Source organism: Phoenix dactylifera, chromosome 16 (genome assembly GCF_051530095.1).
Source record: "Phoenix dactylifera cultivar Ajwa chromosome 16, Ajwa_hap1_PhDact_Kaust_v1.1, whole genome shotgun sequence".
Classification (NCBI taxonomy): Eukaryota; Viridiplantae; Streptophyta; class Magnoliopsida; order Arecales; family Arecaceae; genus Phoenix; species Phoenix dactylifera.
This window is the reverse complement of record NC_143205.1, coordinates 23,807,295-23,830,278: the sequence shown is the minus strand read 5'-3', so window position 1 is coordinate 23,830,278 and position 22,984 is coordinate 23,807,295. Positions and strand designations below refer to the sequence as shown.

At 39.1% G+C, this 22,984-nt stretch overlaps 1 protein-coding gene and 2 pseudogenes across 3 annotated transcripts; 1 reads left to right on the top strand and 2 right to left on the bottom strand.

Annotated features, from left to right (window-relative positions):
- Window positions 1-902: 902 nt before the first annotated feature.
- LOC103721852 (NADH dehydrogenase [ubiquinone] 1 alpha subcomplex subunit 13-B-like) lies at window positions 903-4,986 on the bottom strand (annotated as a pseudogene). The gene is made up of 3 exons (XR_015974170.2): window positions 4,632-4,986; window positions 1,394-1,465; window positions 903-1,249 (listed from the first exon to the last, which is right to left on the bottom strand). The product of XR_015974170.2 is annotated as an NADH dehydrogenase [ubiquinone] 1 alpha subcomplex subunit 13-B-like (transcript).
- Window positions 4,987-9,561: 4,575 nt separating this feature from the next.
- LOC103721843 (glutathione gamma-glutamylcysteinyltransferase 1-like) lies at window positions 9,562-18,014 on the top strand (annotated as a pseudogene). The gene is made up of 8 exons (XR_015974001.2): window positions 9,562-9,707; window positions 12,425-12,581; window positions 13,278-13,516; window positions 14,828-14,991; window positions 15,849-15,900; window positions 16,494-16,721; window positions 16,810-17,322; window positions 17,675-18,014. The product of XR_015974001.2 is annotated as a glutathione gamma-glutamylcysteinyltransferase 1-like (transcript).
- Window positions 18,015-20,734: 2,720 nt separating this feature from the next.
- On the bottom strand, window positions 20,735-21,854 carry LOC103724026 (uncharacterized). The gene is made up of 4 exons (XM_089927700.1): window positions 21,797-21,854; window positions 21,613-21,710; window positions 21,440-21,515; window positions 20,735-21,373 (listed from the first exon to the last, which is right to left on the bottom strand). The coding sequence occupies exons 1-4, from the start codon at window positions 21,852-21,854 to the stop codon at window positions 20,886-20,888; spliced, it is 720 nt and encodes a 239-aa protein (XP_089783826.1). The 3' UTR covers window positions 20,735-20,885.
- Window positions 21,855-22,984: the final 1,130 nt, after the last annotated feature.

The following is a 22,984-nucleotide window of genomic DNA, read 5'->3' as shown; positions in this document are numbered from 1 at the left end:
ATGATGGATTTTAAATGGCATTCAATGATGGATGAGGTTTGGGAGCATAAGTGAAATTGCCCTAAGATTAGAGATTATTTAAGTATTTTTTCTTAAAAAATTTTTTTGATCTTTGGTAGAACTTTAGCATGTGTGATGCATTCATGGAGCGTGGATGGCTGTGATTTTGTATTATGGAGTATGGATGAAATATTGAGGTTGCATGCACTGCATTAGAATCTCTTTTGTTTTTTTCTTCTAGCCCAACCAACCTGAAAATAGAGGTCTAAAAGAAGGGTTGCAACCTTAAGAATTCAACCTGGCGGCAACTCTAAGGAATCAAACTGCCGCCATTTGCCTTGACAGGGTAGTACTGTTTGAACTAAATTTTACTGATAAATACTTCCTCTTTATGATTAAACACTCACTTTAGTTAGATGTTTGAAATTATCAGAGTTAATTTTCTAGGTTAATAATAATCATTATTCTTATTTTTTATTGAAATATTGGATGTTCGTTGGTTATGTAAGAAATGGAAAAATAGAAATAGGACGAGAGCCTGAATTCATATAAAAAATTCAGAAAGTGACGCATCCCGAACTCAGGCTCCAGCAATATATGGCTGTCGATATGATACGGAAGAAGATACCAAGGCGGGCGCTAGGAAACAGGATGCAACGAGGCATCAGAGCAACTAGGATTCTATAGATTGGCTTGTCTGGAGAATTATCAAGCAATATCAAAGCCAAGATGCCTCACATTTCCGTCCTCATTTTACACTCTTAGCATGACAAGAAATTGGAATAATATTAAATTGCAATGCGACCTGATACTCATTTCAGTTTAGCAAGGATGCATTTAATATTATTCCAATCACGTCTGAAGAAAGCCCGCCATGCTTCTGAACGGCCAGTGCAGATGAGAATAAGTTATTCTGAGATGAGGATTATTAAGTGGACAAACCCTTTCATCTGTCCACGCAGGAAGGATAAGTGGAAGGTCTTTTTACAGTGCATGGTCGAGAAATTTCTGTTGCACATATGATGGATGTAGCAAAGTTTGGAATCACAGTCGGTGATCACAGAACTCAGATGATCCAGCTGAAATCGAGAGTTCTCAACCCTCTCACCACACATCCGGCAGAAGCTCACCGGTTGCCGGAGGCACCCATCTCGCAGAGTGGTACCCACTCTCACCGACCTTCCACCCAGGCACATCCTTCATAATTCTGGCCTCCTCTTCCAGATATTTCTCCCATTCTTTCACAAATCTACGAGCAAATCAAAAGACAAAACAACAGATTCAAAAACAATTAAAAAGCTGGTCCTTCACCCCCCCCCCCCCCCCCCCCCCCCCCCTTCGGAAAATCAAGAAAAGCTGCTGAGAAGTAAGATACGAGCTTGACGTCCTCAACCTTTCATCTTCTTCTGCTTGAAGCATGGGAAGTATTGCGCTGCGAGCAGCATACTTCTCTTCCTTGAGCTCACTAAAAATTTCAACATGGTGGCATCATAACTTACAATGAGCACGATTAGTCAAAAATGTGCCTAAATATACTAACAACGGATTAAAAAAGAAAAATGTTGCTGGAATTAAACAAAAAAATAATATTGTAAGGCCGACACTGCTGCATACTAAAATGTCTGGCAATAAAAAATGGTTGAGACATGCAGTGTGTAATAGGCAAAAGTACTAAGGCGGATTTGAGGTATATTTTGGAAGAATTGGTTCAACTGCGGAAGCTTAGGACTTGTATGACTTGAAAACAACACGGAGGGGACCAATAGAGATTGTATAACCATACAATGAGAATATAAGAGTGGTCCAGTGAAGAGTGGTTTGAATGTGTCACGGAGTTCCAAAAAGAGGATGGCAAGACCTAGGCAAACCGGATGGAAGTTGTAAGAATAAAAAATTGGTTCCAAATATGAGAGTCGAACATCATAAACTCAACGAGCATAGCTGGGACCAGGGTTTGCAGATTAAAGTGTCACATCATTTGGGGGAATTGGAGCTTGTTCTTATCAGCGACATACAAGCCCAATATGAAGGAATTGAAGTTAACGAAAGGAAGCAACAACTCTTGGGTCCTTAAGCAGCAGTCAAAAGCCTGTAAGATAGTGGTTCCAAAATATAGCATAATGGATAAAGTATGAAGGAGGTGGGGGCGCTGCTGCAGTTTAGGTGGACATGATACTGGTAGTATCATTATCTCCTTATTGAGAGCTAGAATACTACATCAACGTACTGATTCAAATGTGCTTCATGATTTTCAAACGGATTTTGTAACTGCCACTCATCAAGAGTAAACCAAGATTCAGGATGGGGCATTGGTGACCAATTGGTTATATGAGTCATGCATTGCAATCAATAAATTCAAGTCGGACATACATTAACTAAGTTTAGCTCAAACAACTAATTTTCAATGGCAGGTCGAGCCTGGGTTAATCCCAACAAATAAAGACTAGGCAACTGACACCTTAAAGAATCGATCATGTGGCAGCACAAAGCTCAGTTGCTTGTCGCTTCTTTAAGAGAATCATTTGTATAACCTAAACCAAGTTTAATGCACAGAAAATATGCCTACCACAATCAAGACCAGATCTTGGTCATCTCAATTACCATGCTGTCAACAAATCCCACGACCCAAAAAAAATCCTTTTAAAAACTACAATTATATGTATCATCACTGTTTTCTAATAAGTGAGTGTTCGAAAAAAATGAATGCTGCAAAAATTTGTGAAGAGGGAACTACGAGTTGTTTCTTCGAAATAAAAGCAGGGGTAAGGAGAGCTTTGCCCAGAAATAGGATCAATACCATGATTTAAAGATTGCTGCTTCTAAGGTTTGAGTGCAGGTATATGATGTTAACACCAAGCATACTAGAAATGGTTCACCATTCAAGTTACAGGTACATCATCCCCAGTCACCAGATATACAGTTGTCCCTAAATCCATATCTTATATCTATTTTTGGTGAAAACCCTTAAATCTATTCAATCAGACTAGGGATTTGTCATGCAGATGGTTAGCAAGAGTCAAAGTAATAAGTGGATCACAGCCTGTTATCATAAGATGACATTAATTCTAGAAAATTAAATGCTGTAATAAACATGCCAATACCGCTGCAGAAAACAGTATTCATCAAACTTCTGAATTCAGAAATGATTCACCTTTACATAGAAGCAACTCCAAAGAAATGGTACATTAGCAATGACATGTCGGGATAGAGAGGAAGAAGCCAGCAATGGTGGTCATAGGCTCTGACTATCTCAACAAAGATCAGAAATTGGAAAAGATAGCCTAAACATGCTTATTGCTTCACTCCTTAACTATCAAATTGCTGATATAACATATCCCGGTAAACTTTGATAACTGAACCCAACTCAACTGTCTTAATCTCAAACTAGTTTGGTATATGAATCCTTTTCCACCATTCCATTTTGTTTGGGGCAACACTTTCTAAAAAATATAGCAATATCAAGTCCTTCCTTACTACTTCATCTTATGTGATTTTATATCCACATCTACCCATTTTTCTTTCACTCTTTCACACCGGTGCATCTCTCGGCCTATATTATATATGTTCAAACCAACTAAGTTGTCCTTCTCTCAATGTGTCCTCAATTAGTGCTACATCTATCTTTGTATAAATGACTTCTTTTCTTATTCTATCGCTTGTTGTCTTACCAACATCAACATTCTTTTTTCAACCATACTCATCTTGTGCATATGTTATTTTCTATCTAACATTCTGTACCATAAAGCATATATGGTCGAATGGCAAGTATCCTATGATCACATAATATTCCAATTGCACTTCTCCATTTAAACCGCCTTGCTTTAATCCTATGAATAAAGGAACCAGGATTCAAAATGGATCTTCCACAGTGCATTTGAAAAAAAGTTGGATGAGTAGACCTCCATCAATCTTGGTTTATCAACATCAACACCCAGGCTATAAGGTAAAGGAAATATTTGGCAAAATTCCAAAACCTCCACCTGTTTCCACATCCCCGAATCAAATGCCCCCCGAACCTAATTCAAATCACAGTGGAAGCAGGCTTGATAGTCTGTAATGATTTGCAGGTCTTTAAAGCTACAGAAAGCAATAGCTGTGGTGTCAATGAACATAGCCTTCATATGATCTGAAATTAAAAATGAAACATATGATACACCTTCACAGATAAAAGCTCCGACAAAATGACAGATTAGCAGCAGGCGAGATAACATGTTGATGATAGTGATAGGTACTGATCGCCTCAGCAAAGACAAAATATGGCAAAATTACACCCTAATTTCCGTGTTCTTCTTGCTAATATAACATATACAGGAAAAGTTTAATCTTTTCTTACAAGTTATGAACTACAGATCCCACAAATCATGACTTAAAACATCAGAAATTAACTAAAATTACTGTGAATTAACAAGTCAAAGTCAACATTTTAAAGACGATCGAATCAGTAAAACCTCCATCAATCTGGTTTATTGACATCATCATCAACTTCCAAATCCTAAAAATATTGGAAAAAAAAGAAAGTGGCACGATTTCTAGATTCCCCAGAATCAAATCAAGTAAAACCAAATCACAAGAACAAAAGACTGATCGAAAGAACCCCAGAAAGATAGAAAGGTGGTGAATAGAGGACTCACCGACGGATCTTGTTGCCCTTGCCGACCTGGTACATGCCCCAAGAGAAGGCGCCGGGAAGATAGCGACGGCGCTTGGGCCTTTATTCGGGATCCGCCGCGCGTACCTCACCGGCGGGAAACCCCCCGGCGGCGGCCCGTCCTGCAGCACCGGCATCTCCTTCACGCTCGCCATCCCCGGCTTCTTCCGAACCACCGCCTCCGTCATCGTTGACCGGCGTTTCCCACCCCCTTTGTTTTCGATCCAGTTCGCCTCGACCGCGCGAGGACGGCGTCGATTGGAGGAGAGGCGAGGGGAGGAGGCCTTTGCCGAGGGAGCCGGAATGATGGTTACGGTGCTCCGCGGAGCACATAGCGATCTTTATTTCGCGCCGGAGAGTGGAGCAGCAGCAAGACATGGCTACAGTGGTTTAGGTTAAGAGGAGGAACATTTGATGGAAGTCTGTGATTCCATCATATATGCTCCGACTTTTTCATGAAATTTTTGGATGAATAGATTTATGGCGCTTGAAATAAAAGCTACCGCCTTGGGTTTTTTTTTATATAAAAAAAGGGCCCTCTCTTGTTTAGTTCATTACTAATTACTAGAGGCATTTGCAATCTTGTTTGCTCGAGTTTGGAGGAAAAAAATGAAAATAATAGGAAAAAAATGAAAAATGAACGAGCTATAGTGATAAAGGCATTTGTTCTTTCTGCTGTTGATTTGTAAAAAATGAACCAATTCTTCAAGTTAATTTTCTTTGATTGTAAACCTTTAAGTTAATGAACTTCTCTCATGTTTTTTGTAATTGATCCTGTTCTTTGGTTTGCAGTAGTATTAACTCCCACGACCATAAAATAAAATTAAATCTAGTTCCAGCAATGCGTCAATGCTTCTAAGTGAGCCTAAAAGGCAGTAAACTATGAATTTGAATTATTAATTTCACGGAAAACATCGTCTTAACTATAAAAAAAATTACAAATTAGAAATATAAGATAGTTGGCCTTCAGACACTCCACCCTATTGCTTATCAAATAAAAATTTGTAAGTGATATTTTCTGTATTTGTCCTTCTGGATCTGAAATTACCCCGTGACGACCCACATTTGACCCTAACAAGTGATTCATCTCCATTGATGAGTGCTTGATAAGTGCAACTTGGCCTGGCAAGCACCATTAGATATATTGGAAGTGCAAATAGGACTAGAGGCTATTCGCCAGTATATTATTTTCAAGAAAAATTAGTTTGAGGAGTGACATCCAAAATAGTATAGTTTAGTGAACCCAAAAAGTAGAGGCTATTCATAATATCGGATATTATGAAGGATATCTATTGTTAATGTCCTTTGCTTTTTGATATGGTAGATGGGCATTGCAGCAGGAATAATTTAATGATATCTTTGTTCTAATAAAAGATTTGGGCTTTTTTTCCCAAATAATGTTTTTTGAAAAATGTTTAAGCAAATGAAGTTTTTGTACAATTTATTTAACAAAATAAATAATAATCCTCCCCAAGCACGTAGTGAGGTTTTTTATATTCAATGCTCTCACATGAAATTATCGGTCCTTCTCTTGCCTGGCCATCAACAGCAATCACATTGCGCATATAATGCTTGTCAATGGAAACAAAAGAATGGCAGGCCATCCATTTTGGATTGATTCTGTCCAAATGACAAAGCAACACGTTTAGCATCTTCTTATGATAACACCATGGACCAATTATGGTGCGGACACCAGTGCCATGTCTGCCATCACTCGAGTCAACGTTCGTTACAGGGTCCAGCCAGTTTCGTCAGTTTAGTCAACTTGATTTTATTTTGGATTGAATCTACAGTTATGGGCTTGTTTGCATATTGTCATTTTAGAACTTTATAGAATTATTTTTTTTATAAGAGTCTTTTTGTTATTTTGTGACTCTATATATATGGGTCCGTACATTGTTTAGGATAATGCTACGATGAATGAAAATTGATTATCTTTCTTTGAGCTCTGGTGTGTGAAATCCTGAGCGGAGCCCAGCGAGAAGCCTGCTTCTTCCTCCTCCTCCCTCCTCTCTCCTTTTTCCCTATTTCTCCTCTCTCCCTTTTCTCTCTTTCTTTCTCCCCCCTGCTGTCCTGCATCAAGTTAAAAGGCATCGAAGTTTAGAATTAACGATGAAGAATTTGTGAAGGATAAATAATAGGCAAGGAATTAAATATCTGCTCAACATGAAACCCATTAAGTGGTATGCATAGGATAAGTGAACGATGTTCGGGAAACATCAACTAATCATGTTAGTTCGGGAAACATCAACTAATCATGCCAGTTTAACCAATGAATACAAACTCACACAGACTACCTCCGCTATCATTTTAATACTTGTTTGTACATTAGGAAAAACTTGCAATCTATAAACATGCACAAAATATGACGAAGCTATTCACTTACTTTAGAAAAATATTTCAATTCTTTATTATGACTATGAACGCACAAGCTATTATTTTTTTGAAAAAATAATACTACCTGCATGCCATATTGCCATCAAATCACAATGAAGAAGTCAAGAGAGATAAGCCATAGAAAGAATCTTTTATCACATGAAGATCAACTAAAAGGTCAAGAATACAGGTAATTTTTGCTAGCAGGTGTTCTTGTTCACTTGTTCAGGTTATTCTTTCTCATACTAATAATCTCCAAAGCTAATATAAATACAGATGACAAATAGGACATTCAGTGATGTGAACCCATTTCTAAGAGTCTGAAACAACTATGTACCAGAACATTGCTTTCATTCCAGTCTGTGTCCTGCCATTGATTGAAGAGAATGTTGAGATAATTTTGGATGAGGTGAGGCCAAGATTGATGCCAGATAGAGGGAATATAGCCTCGCACGAGATTGACGACCTCCTTTCTGAATCGTCCGCTCGATATCTGGGGAAGGAGATATCCCTCGGTCAAGGTGAGCCGCCGCCGCCGCCGCCGCCGCCGAGGTAGTGTGGAAGATGATCGCAGTCTGTTAGAAAGGAGGGGAGGAGGGACCCGAGGCCGTCCGCTCGAGATCCGCGGAAGAGTCTAGCGAAAGGTCAAGCCCGCCGCCGAGATCAGGGCGTTGATTTCACCCACCACATTCTCGCTCGGCCATTGGTCAACAAAGTTGGCACCCATGGTTTTAATGGGCATCAAACCCAGGCCATATAAATTTGCATACACAGAGTTTATGGATGTTGCTAAATTTTGATCGAGTTACCAAAAATATAGGTTTCGAATTATAAATAATAAGTAGCGTAACAATATTTTAATAATCCATTAGATGTTGCTAGTATTATTAACTAATTCTTGCATAGTCATGAACATGAGTAACGGTTGCATAAATGCCTAGATATTTGAAGTTCGTCGTGGAGCAAACTGTGCACAAGCAGCGAAGATCATTCATACAGTTTCATCGGACAACACTTTGATAGCTCGGGACATCTGGAGCTCTACATCTGCTCTTATAGTGCCACACACAATATTTTTTACCAAGAAGCCCTCATCCTGCAAGTTTTCTTAAGATCAAATCCGACGGATGAGTGCTAGATGGTGGAAGAAGAAGTAGTGTAGGCTTCATAATCAGAGACTCGGATTATAGGATAGTTATTGTTGTTGAGTGCCAGATCTTTGGCATTTCTGTTTCTGTGGTGGAGCTGAGGGCAACTTAGGTTAGTCTGTGTCAAGTCTGGCGTGTTTTGCGGGCCAACGCAGTCCTACTTGAGAGTGACTCTACTACGATGATCGGCTGGATCTAGAGGTATATCAACGACATGGGTGGTTGTTACCCATTGCTCTGAAATATTCGAGCTATGGTAGGTGGAGACGTTGCCTTCCAGGCTAAGCATGTCTATAGAGAGGCCAATAGAGCAACGGATTGGGTGGCTTCGTATGTGGTAAACCACTCTACCTTCATCTATGATATTTTTTTAAGAGAAGATCAACATCTACCTTTTGTTAAAGAACTTTTTATTAAATAGGCGGCGGCCTATAATGTATACTTGGCAATTTTACATGCAATCAATTTTTATATTATATCATATAAGTTTTTAGAAGTCTTTCAATTAAAACTCTATTTATTATTTTGAATAGATATTATCTTTCATCTATGTGGCATGGAAAATGAAGGTATTTGAAGCTTCTTAATGATCTCAAAATACGAACCTGCAGAATTTTCTAAGAGAAGACTAATAGGTGGCTTTACCTTAAAAAACTTTTTTTACTGAATATAGGTAGTTTTGTAAAAATTTGACTTCGGATGTTCACACATAAAGTTACATATTTCCAGCAAGATTTGAGATTTGGAATCTCATAAATTTAACAATTTATCATCACTCATTAGTCTTTTATAAAACTTGTCAAATAAAAATTATCATCATTTACAATATTATAAATATATTATCCATTAGTCTCACATTAAACTGGTTAAATAGAATTTATCATCATTTATAATATTATAAAATTTGAATAGATAGAGAGAAAATTGGCCAAATAAGATTTATCATAATTTATAATATTATAAAAACTAGAAAACGAAGAGGTTGGCGGTGGAATTTATCATCATTTAATAATAGGTGGCCTTGCTAAATACACTTAGCAATGCTATATGCGATCTATATGTACACTTGGCGACATCGCATGGAACTTGTGGTGAAATGACCGGCTTTTATATTATATCATATAGGTATGACCGGTGCCCAAACACAGAGTCTGGGCTATGGCTAAGAAATATTGGGCCATAGTAGAACAGCCCTTAAGCCACCTGTGGGCTAAAAAATTGAAGCCTCAGGTCCAAGCCCAGGACCATTTTGTAAACCAGGCCGTTCCTGTGTGGAACTCCGACTTCGCCAGAAAGTCTACTGGGGTATTATTGAGTCGCGGCGGTGGCTGGTTTGAAAGGCGTTATGCTTCGCGGGTCCTATGATAAATATATCGGGCTTGTCCTGGCCCTCGTCAAAGAACAACCAAAGCTAAAGGAAAAAGGAACAGGAATAAGAGGATTAAAAGGAGGGAGGAGGAATGGCGGTGGCGAGCATCTATCGGCGGATACTCCCTTCTCCACCCGCGATCGAGTTCGCCTCCTCCGAGGGAAAGGTATGATTCCCTCTCCATCTCTGTACTTCGTTTAATCTCTCTTTGATCTGCTGTTCACATCAAGAAACGAAAACGAAACCGGGGATTTTTAACTAATCTGTTGCTCCGACTATATGTCGTATGGCTGCAGTAATTTAATCGTCGTCATCGTCGTCATCGTCGTCGTCACCATCGTTATAATGTTCTTTTACTTCTTTCTCCTCAATGCGTTTTCCCTCTTTCCCAGCCAGTTTTGGTCGTCTTTAATTTGAGATTAGGATTTCTCAATCATTCATATCATGAACTTGCTTGGGTTCCGACACCCTGATGTTGTTTCTCTAAGCTCTTGGAATGGTATTTCTTTCCAAGTCACTAAGATTGTGGGCTCATAGAAAACTGGTTCCAGCGAGAAATAGCGAGGAGATCGGAGATTTACGGTTTTCTACGCAATGTTTAGTTGTTGGATCGTTTATATGTTTCGAGGTTGCAATAATCCGATCTTTCTTTAATCTTCATCCTAATAATAGACAATTTTGCGTGATCTTTTACTTTTGCTCTCTTTTCCATTTCTTGATCTGATATTGCCTAGAGTTTTTAAAACTGTTTCTTTCGAATGCGTTTTTAGTACCTATATAGATCGCAACTAGGGTTTAGTGATTCCTCTTAAGATGTTCCGTCTTCTTGTCTCCTTTCCTATTTCTTTAACCCTAGACGGAGAAGTATCGTCACGAATTTTTTTACTACAAACAATCGGCGGTCCATGCAATGGAGGAAAAATGGGAATAAAATTTTAAAATTATTTGTTTATATCTGGAATTTTAATTTATCCTTGTTTGTTTATTGCTGGGATTGTAATTAGGCTTTTGCATTATTTGTTTGTACTCAGAATTTTTCAAGTTTTTCCTTATTTGTTTAATTTTTATTTTTCCTTATTTGCTTCCAACAAAAGAAAGGGGTTAGATTTTTTACCTTATTTTCTTGCAGTGAGATTTTTTTAACCCTTATTTTCTGATTGCCAAGATTGTAATTAGGTTTTAAAATGGTACAGATTTTTGGATAACGGGTTGTTTTGGAGTACTCTTGATTGCCCTATGTTATTTAATAGTTAAATACTAGAATGGTTGTTGGTGTGCCAAGTGGTACCAATTGCTGTGGATCTGCCAAAAATTGGAAGGATCAAATTATTTTTTATGTAGTTTCTCAAAAAGACACTGTTTTTAAGATCAGTAGTAGATTGGAGGTGAACTACATTTTTTCAAACCATGTACTTATGTGGCAATATTTACATATTCAATGATAACAGGATTGGTTGTTATTAGTGCAGTGGATATCACAAGTGTAAATTCATTTATGCCTTTACTATGGTTCCTAGAATTTTCTTAAATGCATATTATACTTTTAAATATGTGTTTATTATATAGTGCCTTCTAGGTAACTGAAGAATAAAGAAAAGTATTGGATTCTATGGTATGTTATTTGTAGGATTCTACGATTCTATCCAATAAATCCGGGATTAAAATCTGAAAAGGATTCTACAAGTGCCGGTGCTTATGTGAGTTGCGATGTCTCCCTAATCGGTAGCTCATGCAAAAATTGTACGAACTAGTGTCTTGGCAAGCTTAATTTGTGGACTCCAACATTTACGGCATCGTAAATTGCACTGCCAAGATAACAGGTAGAGCAATTATTGACTGATCGTGTGTCTGATACCATGTTAGATGGGAATACAACAAGGCTTCGGTGGATAATTAAGGAACCCAACAATCTAGTACCCAAGTATACTTCTTTTGATTTATGTATTACATGGGGCACATATGAAATGCTCTTGACATAGTTACAACCAGAGGTATACGCAGAAGTGATAGAAAGCAGACTAGAAATGTCACAAATGTTATACAATGAACCAAGATTGAAAGCTCAACCATACAACTTTTGCAAGAGGGCAAAATATCTGAAGACTATCAAATACTATAGTTGCAGTGGACAATTGGAGATAGGCTGTGTCTATGACCTGATTTGGCCCGGACCATTTGCTATCTCATTGTAAAATCAGTGTATGTTTGGCATCCAACACATGTTTATTTCATCAAAAGGTATGTAGAATTCTTATATAGCGCATGAAAAATCTTATTTATGATATTAAACTGGCCCAATCTTATTCGCCTATGAGTCTGACTTTCTCTTCTCTCTTTCTTGTATTCATGTAACATTTATATGAATATCATCATGGTATGTCGTACCGGCCCGAACTAGACGGTACAATGTTGGGCCAGTATGGGGTGTACTGTACTATATCAATTCAGTATCAGTATCTGGTATGGGTGGTGTACCGACACTCAGTACGTCAAAAAACTTTATACTGTACCGTATCGACACTGTGCTAGTATGGCATTGGTATGGGGTCCGGTATTGGAACAGCAAACCTTGAATATCATATTAGTTTGTTGTCAGATGACTAACTAGGGAAGATAATAATTGGAAATGCTAGAAGAACATGCTGCTTTTAAGTTGTATGACAATTTCACTATAATTTCCGCCATTTTTCTTTTTAGTGAGATTATTTTCCTTGGGGATGTGATAGGTCATGTTGATTTGTGAAAACATAGGAAGTTCATATTCTGATAAATTGTTTAAAAGCATGCTCTTACGACTGCGACTTGATGTCCTTCAAATAGTAATATATAGCATTTTCTATGCATTTCTCTGTACTAATCTTCTCTTGTGTCTTGATATGGTAGCGACTTTTCTCTGAAGCCCTTCAAAGTGGGACCATGGAAGGATTTTTCAGGTTGATTTCTTACTTCCAAACTCAATCAGAACCTGCATATTGTGGATTGGCCAGTTTGTCTGTTGTTTTGAATGCCCTTGAAATAGATCCACGAAGAAAATGGAAAGGTATTTCTTAGTTTCTTAAAATCTTGCAAAGCTTAAATGGTATGCCCTTCTTAATAAATCTCAGTTTAAGGATCGTAATGACAAATATAGTGATCAAGATACATGTTGTTTTCTGCTAGATTACCATAACATTGTAAGACAAATATAATGATCAAGATACATGTTGTTTTCTGCTTGATTACCATTTTCTGTTTATATGGAAATTGTATCCTTAGTATATATCTACATGCCAATCTTTAGAATTCCATTTAACTGGATACATGCTTGACTATTCTTGAAATTTATTTCTGGTAAACACTGAGTGGGCCTAAGGTATACTTGATGTTGAGATATGGTGAAAATCTTTCATAACGATTAGGTCAAGGTTTAATTTGGCTTCTTTAAATCAAGCTCTTCACTCAATTTGCATGATCCTATGTTTGATCATCAGTCTGTACATTGTATATCATGTCCTACTCTAAACTGCATTATTTCTTTGGGAGATAGATACCATGGTGTGACCCAAGGGATGAATGTCTCTAATACATAACCTGCACTGTTGGTAGCAACGATTGTTACCTGGAATTCTTGTACTTCATTCCAATTCCTTTTTCTCTGGATCCCGGTGCATAGTAATAAAAAACGGCAGCTGCTTCAGTGTCTTCTTTCTTAATTTATGGAGTAATTGATTGTATTTCTTCATGACCTTCTTTTCAGGCCCTTGGAGATGGTTTGATGAGTCCATGTTGGACTGCTGTGAACCTTTGGATAAGGTCAAAGCTGAAGGCATCACATTTGGGAAAGTTGCCTGCTTAGCTCATTGTGCCGGAGCTAAAGTCGAAGCTTTCCATACGAACCAAAGCACCATTGGTCACTTCCGTGACCATGTAATAAAATGTACTTCCACTGAAGATTGTCATCTAATTGCATCATACCATAGGAAGCCTTTTAAACAGGTACCTGTTGTTTCTTCTTGCGAATTTTTTTTCCAGGATCTATATTTTTCCTTTTAGTCAATTGAAATTCCAGTATATGTCAAGCATTTCCGGATGACTTGTTTCCCATTCCTGTAGATTATAGATTTGTTGTAAATAAAATGTTTCTTCTGTAACATTGGTGGTTTTTGTCTTATTGAATTGAAGCCAGATAAAGAAACATGCAGAGACATGTTCAACAATTTTTTTGTTTCAGATGAAATGCTAGGTCAAAAATGTATTAACATAGTTATAGTTTTATTGACTATAGCTTGATTTTTTAAATCTTTTATCGATTCCGTTTATCATCCATTATTTCGAAATTCATAATTTTGTATTGTTAGTTGCCTAGTTTTTATATAATTTATTATACGTATTCCATATCAAGACTGTTCAATGATATTATGAAACATTTTGTATAATTATTTGCTTATTTGTGCATGTGTGTGCATGAGTATTCTTGCACGTAGATGTATGTAGGTTCTAGGTATATACCGTCAAGATGATCGAACACTCCTCCCTTTCATGTGGACTTGCTGGAACATGCTGTGGTCTCTCCAAAATAAAAGGTGGTATTTGTGATCCATGTGATGTTTGGATGACTTCCATCTGCATGCATGCCAGCTTCTACTCAGCTTGGGAAAGCACAGCATATACAATTTCATGAAAGATATGAAAAAAATAATTTAAGTGTTAAAGATATTCTGGAAACCTTAAATCCTAGTGGTGTCCAAATTCTTCTAAGAGAATGCTCATACAAGAGCTAAAATTTTGTGTTCCGTATCTTGTGATATGATCAAATTTTATTTGGACCATTTGAGTGTATTATATTTCAATGACTTGCAAGGTTTACTCTAACACATGATAGTACGGCAACAGTTTACTAAAACCCTGTTCTACACTTAAATGTTACTTTCCATATTGGCCTACATTTTCATTTGGCATCTTTCATAAAATTGCCTTTATAATCTCATATAAGCTGCCATTCACTTCTTAAATGCTTCACCTTCTAACATATTTTGCCCCTTAGGCTGTTTTTTTTCCTCTGTATTACATATCACCTGCAGTCATCTGCCATCCGGGAAGTTGAAAAGGTCACTACCCTTACAATCAGAGATAGCTTTTGGCTTTTGGGAAAAATAGGAATGTATAACTATTAATTTTGTCCAGAGAAGAAATAATTCATTAATTGGTACTCGGATATTACACATTGTTTGTGTTCCTGCCATGCATTTATTCATTGTTTTGTTCTGGGAGGGATAGTTTGATGATTGTATTCTTGTTAATTTGCAGACAGGAAGTGGTCATTTTTCACCAATTGGTGGCTATCATGCTGGAAGTGACATGGCACTCATTTTGGATGTTGCACGTTTCAAATATCCTCCTCACTGGGTTCCACTCACACTTCTTTGGGAAGCCATGGATACCATAGATGAAGCAACTGGATGTCCAAGGGGGTATGATCACCCTACTCATACATAATACAAATACCTGTTCCAAATTAGAGTGCAAGATTATTTTCATGTGTCATTGTGAACATAGAACATCACTTACTTTTGCACAGATGGTATTGGGTTGATCAAGCAATCTATGTATATAGAATTGAAACATCAAACAGATCAGAATGTGGGGTTATCTCTTATTATCATAATGCAGACTATTTTGTAGAAAACTGGATATATTTGCGTGACACCATTTCCTGTATGCATGATCTTATCTAGGCATGTGGGCCATAAAGTTGTAGAGTGTAAATATTCTCCGTGATAATTTTCTTTGCCGGTTCTTTCTCTAAATCATTTCCTCAAGCGACAGCTATTCTGACAGCTACGACAGGATACCGTTTAATGGGTTTCATCCAACTATATTAAGTAGAGTTACATGCTTAGTTGAATATGATGTTACAGTTTCAAAAAACTGTTTGATTTTGATCTTTGTTTGGACATACTTATGGTATTCTCAAGAAATAAATTGGGCAACATTAGCTTCAATATGATACCTGAAATGCTCAATGAAGAAGTCATTTTCTAGTTGTATTTGAATTTTTGAAGTTTCACAGTTGACCTTTTCCTTTTCATTTAATGACGCTCTTCTTTGAGCTTCAGTTTTTGAAGCAGGAGAGTACATGAGCATGCCTTTTTGTACACTATTTTGACCCTTTTGAATCCTATATTTGCCTATTTTTATTTTGTCTGTAACTCATTGAGCTGACAAGTAATGCAACTTGTTTTTATATCCATGATTCAGATGTTCTTTGATCTGAAAAACCTTTTATCTCGCCTGGTTCATAGACTTTGAAGTTTCTAATCTTTCACAGGTTCATGCTCTTGTCAAGGCTTCAGAAAGCGTCATCTTTGCTTTATACACTGGTAAAGATTTTGGTTTGTATTCATGCCTTTTTGACATGTGGGATCTGATTCAACCAAAATTTTTGTATATTTGTGCAAAATGTTGATAGACTAGCACAATTTTTGGATATATGAGATTAGTTAAAAATAGTTAAATAATAAAGTATGGAGATGCTCCTTTAGGCCCTGTTTGGATGTTGGATAAGATCTTTCCAGGGGGCATTCTGTTTTAAAATTATGGTGGCAAGGAGTGGTTTAGAGATATGGGGCAGCTGACGGCAAGTAAGTCCTATTCTTTAGGATAAGGTAAATCACCTCTCATATCAAATTTAATATCCTAAAAATATGGGACTAGTTGTGTCCCGGCTGCCCCCATTCTTCAAACCACCACTTAATCTTTAGCAAATAAAGATGAAATATGAAAAGAAATTTTAGTTCTTGCCACTAGCAAACAGTTACATGACCACCATCTTATGTACATTGTGTCCAACAGCATGCAATTCTTAGGTTCTACCTACTTCATTTTTAAGTTTCCATCTACATATGTCATAGCTAATTGTTTCATCATACTCATGAGTGAATAATTACACAGTCAATTTTGGGATATTCTTTAGAGCTGCAGACATGAGAGTTGGGTTAGCATGGCAAAGTACTTGACTGATGACGTACCTATTCTCTTAAAATCTGAGGGTTTACACACTGTTCCAGAAGTTCTTAACGTTATATTTAAATCCCTACCCACCAATGCTGGGGATTTTATCAAGTGGGTTGCAGAAGTTAGAAGACAAGAGGAGGATGAGCCGAGATTAAGCATGGAGGAGAAAGAAAGGCTTGCAGTGAAGGTCTTGCTTCTCTTCCCCTGGCTTCACGTTCATTGTCTCTTGTATATCTTATCTCTGAAGCTACATATACTGGCCTTCTAAATTTCAGGAAGAGGTACTGCAACAAGTTCATGAGACCGAACTATTTAAATTCGTATCAGACTTCTTGCTTTCTGCAAGATCATGTTGCGCAAATTTGTTGTCTTCTAGAGATAAAGATTTGTTACCAGAAATTGCAGCTACTGTCTGTTGCCAAGGGGCGGCGCTTTTATCAGGGGACCTTGGAGCGAGCGAAAGCTTTTGCTGCAGCGAAACATGCATCAAATGTCTGAGGGCCAATGGGGATGCACCTATGACTGTTGTATCTGGTACAGTGGTTTCAAATGGCAATAAACAAGGGGTTGACATGCTCATACCAGTATCACCAGGAAATTTGAAAAGTTGTTGCAGTTTCAGTCATAATAATTGTGTTGTGATGCACCCAACAATTAATGATGTCTTCACTGTTCTCTTATTAGCTTTGCCTCCCCAAACTTGGATCGGTATCAAGGATGACAGACTGTTAGCTGAAATTCATGGCCTTGTTTCAATTGAGAATCTTCCGGATGTTCTTGAACAGGAGGTAATTTTTTCAGTTACAATTCCTTTCTTTTTTTTACTGTTGAACCTCGCATTTGAAAGCAAAATTTTCAGTTACTAACAGGAATGCAATTAGTATGGTGGAGTGGGATCTGACCTGGATCTGATCATCTCCTTTGTGAATGATGTGGTGTTACAAACTCTCCACTTGAGAGAAATGTCAGCTGGTTGGCATCCCTCTCCACTTGAGAAAGAACCAGCGTTGAGGCCTTATTGGTGTCATTGCCGCCATATTTCTCAAAAGAAGAAAAGAAAAAGAAAAGAAAGAATGAATGAAAGAAAGAAGAGGAATAAATGATGTAACAAATTCTAACTCTTCTGCATGACCATGACAGGTTTTGCACTTGCAACGGCAGCTCCATTTCCTGAAAGAGATGCAAAGATAAAGAACTAGACAAAGACATTGTGTTGCCCTCACGCTCTTGATAGGATCATCATTTTCTGGTGCGCTACAATTAACGGAGAGATATTGGACTCCTATTCTGAGAGTCTAGGTGTCTGACAAACTATGTTTTGCTGAACTAGATATGCTGAAAGCGATCTGCCCTGTCAAGCATGCCTCCTTTTTTTTCTTTCCTATTAACATTGTGCATGTAATTATTTCACATGTATAATAACGTATATGATCTCATTGTTGTTTAATGGTGAAATAGTGTTAAGAAGGAAATTTTGGAAGGCTCGCTCTTGGAAAAAAGAAAATTATGTAGTGGGCAGTTTTGAAATTCAGCTGCATCTGATTGATTTTGGATTTGCTTTATGTTTCAGTTTCAGGATTGATTTGTCAGATATCCTTTGAGCTGCTTCTGTTCTTCCTGTTTGGGCCAACTCTTGCCTGGGCCATGACTCAATAGGGCAAGGCATGTTTGCTGGCTGGAACTCAGGGAGCATCAGTTGCATTAATTGTTGGATCAGGTTGCTTTCAGCATTCTTTAAGAACTAGGATAAGATGAAACTTGTTCCAGATCAGAGTGAGGACAGGATTTGAACCCAAAGTCACCCGTATCTAAAATCCAGCGGCTTTACCAACTGTCAAGAGGTACTGTCACCAGTCCTTCAGCTAGCTTTTTTTTTTTTTTCCTTTCATATTTATAATTAGATAACGAATTTTAGTTATCCTGTAAGTTTTGGTTTATTAGTATTGGAAATAAATTTGTCTTGGATTGACTGTTTCATAGTGTGTATATATATATATATATATATTGGAGAGAAAGGAGGAAAGAGTATTCATAACATGACGCAGAAGTTTAATTGAAAACTGAAGAGCAGCGAATAGCGGGTGTTCTTTTGCATTCGCTTGCTTCGAAACTTTCATGGAAGCGAATGAATATTAGATTATCTGTGGCTCTCGAAAACAAATATTTCTGTGGTTGTTCGTTTGCATCAAAACAATCCGACAGTTGAAGTTGGGAGCTTCTCCCTCTTTCATCTCCTTATACACGTTCGGATTCCTTTGTAAGCATATTCATGCCCGGCGAACACTGGACACAAGAAAGCCGAGCAATCAAAATGACCGTTTCCTTGTCCGAATCCGTCCCTCAACGCTTATAATTGTTACTTATAATGTTCTGATGTCGGGGTGGTAGATGAGGCAATTGGTTTGATGAGGGATATGGTGAATACGGGATCCCAGCAAACGAGCATCACTTGTAATACAATTATCCCTGGATTTTTGTGGAGATGCTGGAGAAAGGAACACAGCCTAGTGAAACAATTAACATCCTTTCGATTGAAGGTATCAATGATGCTGGGCATAGAGATGAGGGCATGGAATTGACTGGAGAACTGCTGCTAGGAATGTCTTCCCCAGGGATTCTCTCAAGCGCTTGAACGGAACTTCCCCCAAGCTTAATCTGTACAAGGACATTCCTCAACCAGATGGTGGATGATCAATTCCACTGCTCCTGATGCATTGCTTCCTGGTCTTTGCTTTGGATTTTCATCCTTCAATGCACAAGCGAAGCATTACCTGGATTAATCTCATAGTCGTTGATTCAAGGAAACCTATTAATTGTTCGTCTGCCATAGATTAATCTACAACGGAAAGCAGTTGAAGTAGTCGTTTACAGTCGTTGCTGCTTGATTTTTCATGTCTTTTGGAATCATACGGTGTCAATGGAGAAAGTTTTAGATCAAAAGAAAACGAGAGCTATATTAGCTTTAGAAAGTTTTTTCCCTCGTCTATTTAATGTCTTTAGCAAAATCCCTTCTACATTTGTGAGCTGTGAAAGATGCATTCACAGTGTCTATATGCTCTCTTTTTTTAAATAAATATATAAATATTGACTATAAGAACCATTATTTTGCTTGATGGTGCTATTTCCCTCATCTGATTAAAGTAGTAAGAGCACAATTTCGAAATCACAATTCGCACCCATGAATTCAAAACGATGCAGTTCTCAAAAGATTGATGGCATATGAAAGTTTTCTAATGTTATATCTATTTGTAAGATGAAGAGACCGTGCATGTAGAACCAGTCTTCTCAAGCAACACAAGTAGCTATTCAGTCTTGGATGGTAATTTCAGATCCCAAAGGACAAGTTCTGAAAATATCCCTTACAAATTTTAATCTGATAAGCGATAGAGTAGTGTGTTTGAAGGCTAACTACCACATCTAAATGGTGGAGCTATCCATTTAAGCATGACCTTATATCAACCAAATTCCACACAGTTCTTTTTCTTTTTTTCTTCCTGTAGCCCAAAAACTACGATCTGAGTTAGATTTGCTGATTCAGAGAGATTATATAAGAGGGATAAGAATAGCGTGCTTTCCATGACCGATCATCTTATATTGATGCGAGGGCCCGAATGCAAGACATTTGGTGGACTCCGGTGTGGGTTGATGGGCTAGCCCTCCCTCCAATTCAAAAATACACATATATATAAAAAAAATGGCAGCTTATGAGGTTTATGCTGAAAGCATACATGATTCTGCGGAAAGCCTATTACATCAAGATTTATATGAGTAAGGCACATGAATGGCTTGGATGGCTAAAAAGATGCAAAAATGTGGCACACAAGATAAGAAATCATTGAAAGAGAGAGCACCATGTTGATTGGATCTATATTGTATCTTTTGTGCATAAGGTTGATCGATCTTCTTGATCTTCTTTCGCAATGCCAATGGTTAGACTGTATCTCGCACAACATTATATATATATTTTTATTTATCTGCATAAATTTGGAAGCAGTTACTATGATGACGTCACACAAGAAAAAAAATCATAATCATTCTTTCGCCCATGTTGATTTGCAGATTGGTGGCAAGAACAGTACATTGGAATCTTTGAAGAGACTAATCCCTCTCTTTTACCATCCTCTTGCATTGTTCTATTGATTTAAATAAAATGTTGCATATGAGAGTCAACTCCAAGTCAAAAGAACCATCCGTCCGTCCTTGCGAGACTTACCATGAGCACAGGGAGTCGTCTTTGATCTGGACAGCGGGGCACCAGAAGAGCACCAAATCAGTAGAAATCAGGCGGTAAACAGAGTCTCGTTGTACGGATGATGGAACGGAGTCCCTTTCTTCCCTGAGTTCGATCGTATCAGAACCCTTCCTCCTCTCTCGTCGTCTTCAAGGACGGGGCAGAATACGAGCTCTGGCTCTCGACCCCGCCCTCCGATTCCGAGGCGGCGGCATTCGATCGGGACGTCGACCTGACGGAGCCTCCGCCGGACGAGGACCCCTTGGTCTTCCGGCGGGGGCGGTCCCGCTTCGGCACCGCCGCCCCTCCATCCTGCGACTGCGAACCGCCCCCGTCACCGCTTCCAGCGGTGCTCTCCTGCCTGAGACCGGCGGTGCCCCGATGCCTCCGGCCGTGCCGCGACCCCTCTGAGGATTCGCGCACCAGGGAGTCGACAGCGGCAGCGCCGGACGACTGGTGGCGCCGCGACAGTCGGGACTCGCGGTGTGGCGAGTCGACGCTGTGCCCGGCGAGCGAGGCGTTGTGCCGCGACGACCTCCGCGCCGGAACCTCCGGCTGGTCCCGGGCTGAAGAGTCCTGTACTCCACCGATCTCTGCACCCGGGTATCAGTCGGGCCGTCAGATCAAGATCCGACAGTTCTTAGCAACGATGGGGGAAAAGACAGGGAGCTTACCTGAGGGATATTTAGGTGGGACGCCTCCGGCAATGGGGGCGGTGAGAGGGACCGAAGACGACCGCAACTCGTTCCTCTGTTCCAAATTTTTGAATCAATCACATCCGTTAGATGGAGGTTCGAAGGTCAGAAGCAGCGATGGTGGGGGAGTGAGAGAGAGGTTTTCCTCTTACCCAGCCGGGGGCATTTACGGAAGGGCCGTCCCAGCCGATATGCGCCACGTGCTTGACGTCCGTGGGGTATCCGATCTGCATCTCCTGCTCCTTCGTATCTGTGTCTGATGATGGAATTGATTACAAAAGATGGGCTACATGGAACGCAGGAAGAAGATCAAACGGCTAGTAGTAACAGGCTTACCGAATATTTGGGAGATGTAGCGGAGGCCCTTCAAAAGGCCCTTCATCTTGGTGCCCATATAGTGTGGGCCCAACGATTGGACCGTCTATGCACCCCTAGGCCCACTCCGACGGTCTATTGTGGCCCAGTATTCCGCCCCCGACCTTGGAATTCCCGGAAGACGACATGCAAATAAGAAGCATACCATATCATGCACTTTTATACTATGAAAAAATTCTGTGGCCAAAAACTATACGAGACATTTCACCTTTTAGAATACAAAACCTTTTACAAAAGGAACTCCAGAAGAGAAAACATTACAAAACATTTTAATTCACCTTGAATATCTGCTGATCTCCGGTCAAGCACATAGATCGATTTAAAATAAAATAACCATACCTTTGAGAGCAAATATTGAACGAGATATCAAACTCCAGGCTCACGACAGGTCTCCCGGTCATGCCCATTCCATCCGGCTAAACAAGAATAGCATCATTTTGGATAGTTCTCTTTAGCCTCGCTTACAGAAGTTCGATGGAGAGAACTTATCTTCGTCTTCGACTTGGTTCGAGTTTCTTCTTCTTTTTTCCTCAAATTTTCAGAAGGGCCGGGCAGTGAATCGGAAGAATGGAAAGAAGGGGAATCACATTGCCTCAGCCCTGTTTAAAGCCTGATCCGGCTTCAACGGAAGATACCGCGGGGTTAATCGCAAAAGAACACATCCTCTGAGAGGAGATTGGGTTATTTTTAGATGCTGTGAAATGGGAGGGCGTGGAGTTTGTCATCGAAGTCTTGATGCCAGCCGTGGGTTGGATGGCGCAGGTGGTTTAACGGGCCTTGGCGCGAAGCGCGGGAGTTGGATGGAGAAAAGCCGTTGGCGAGGACGAGTCAAACGGAGCTGGCCCTAATTGACCGAACTACCCGCCGCAAGCTGAGATAGCAACGGTTCTGCTCGGGGCCAAAATGGGAACAAGAAAAACATGATATCATCCCCCGCCGACCAGGTTATCTTAGGTCGTACCCCGGAATATCACAAGCTACAAACTCTGCTGAAATATGGGATTCTTGTTTAAAAGAAATCTGATATATATTGCCAAAAATGTGATGATATTCACATGATCGAATCCAGGGAGGGAGGGTATTACGTGGTCAACTTGGTGGAGCAATACTTGTTCACAAACAATGACTACAACGCATGAACCAAAATAA

Coding starts and splice junctions, on each gene's coding strand:
- LOC103724026 (XM_089927700.1), bottom strand. CDS start 21,854: ATGGGCACCAAGATGAAGGGCCTTTTGAAGGGCCTCCGCTACATCTCC. Junction 21,516..21,612: donor CCGTAAATGCCCCCGGCTGG/GTAAGAGGAAAA, acceptor AATTTGGAACAG/AGGAACGAGTTGCGGTCGTC. Junction 21,374..21,439: donor CCCACCTAAATATCCCTCAG/GTAAGCTCCCTG, acceptor GACGGCCCGACT/GATACCCGGGTGCAGAGATC.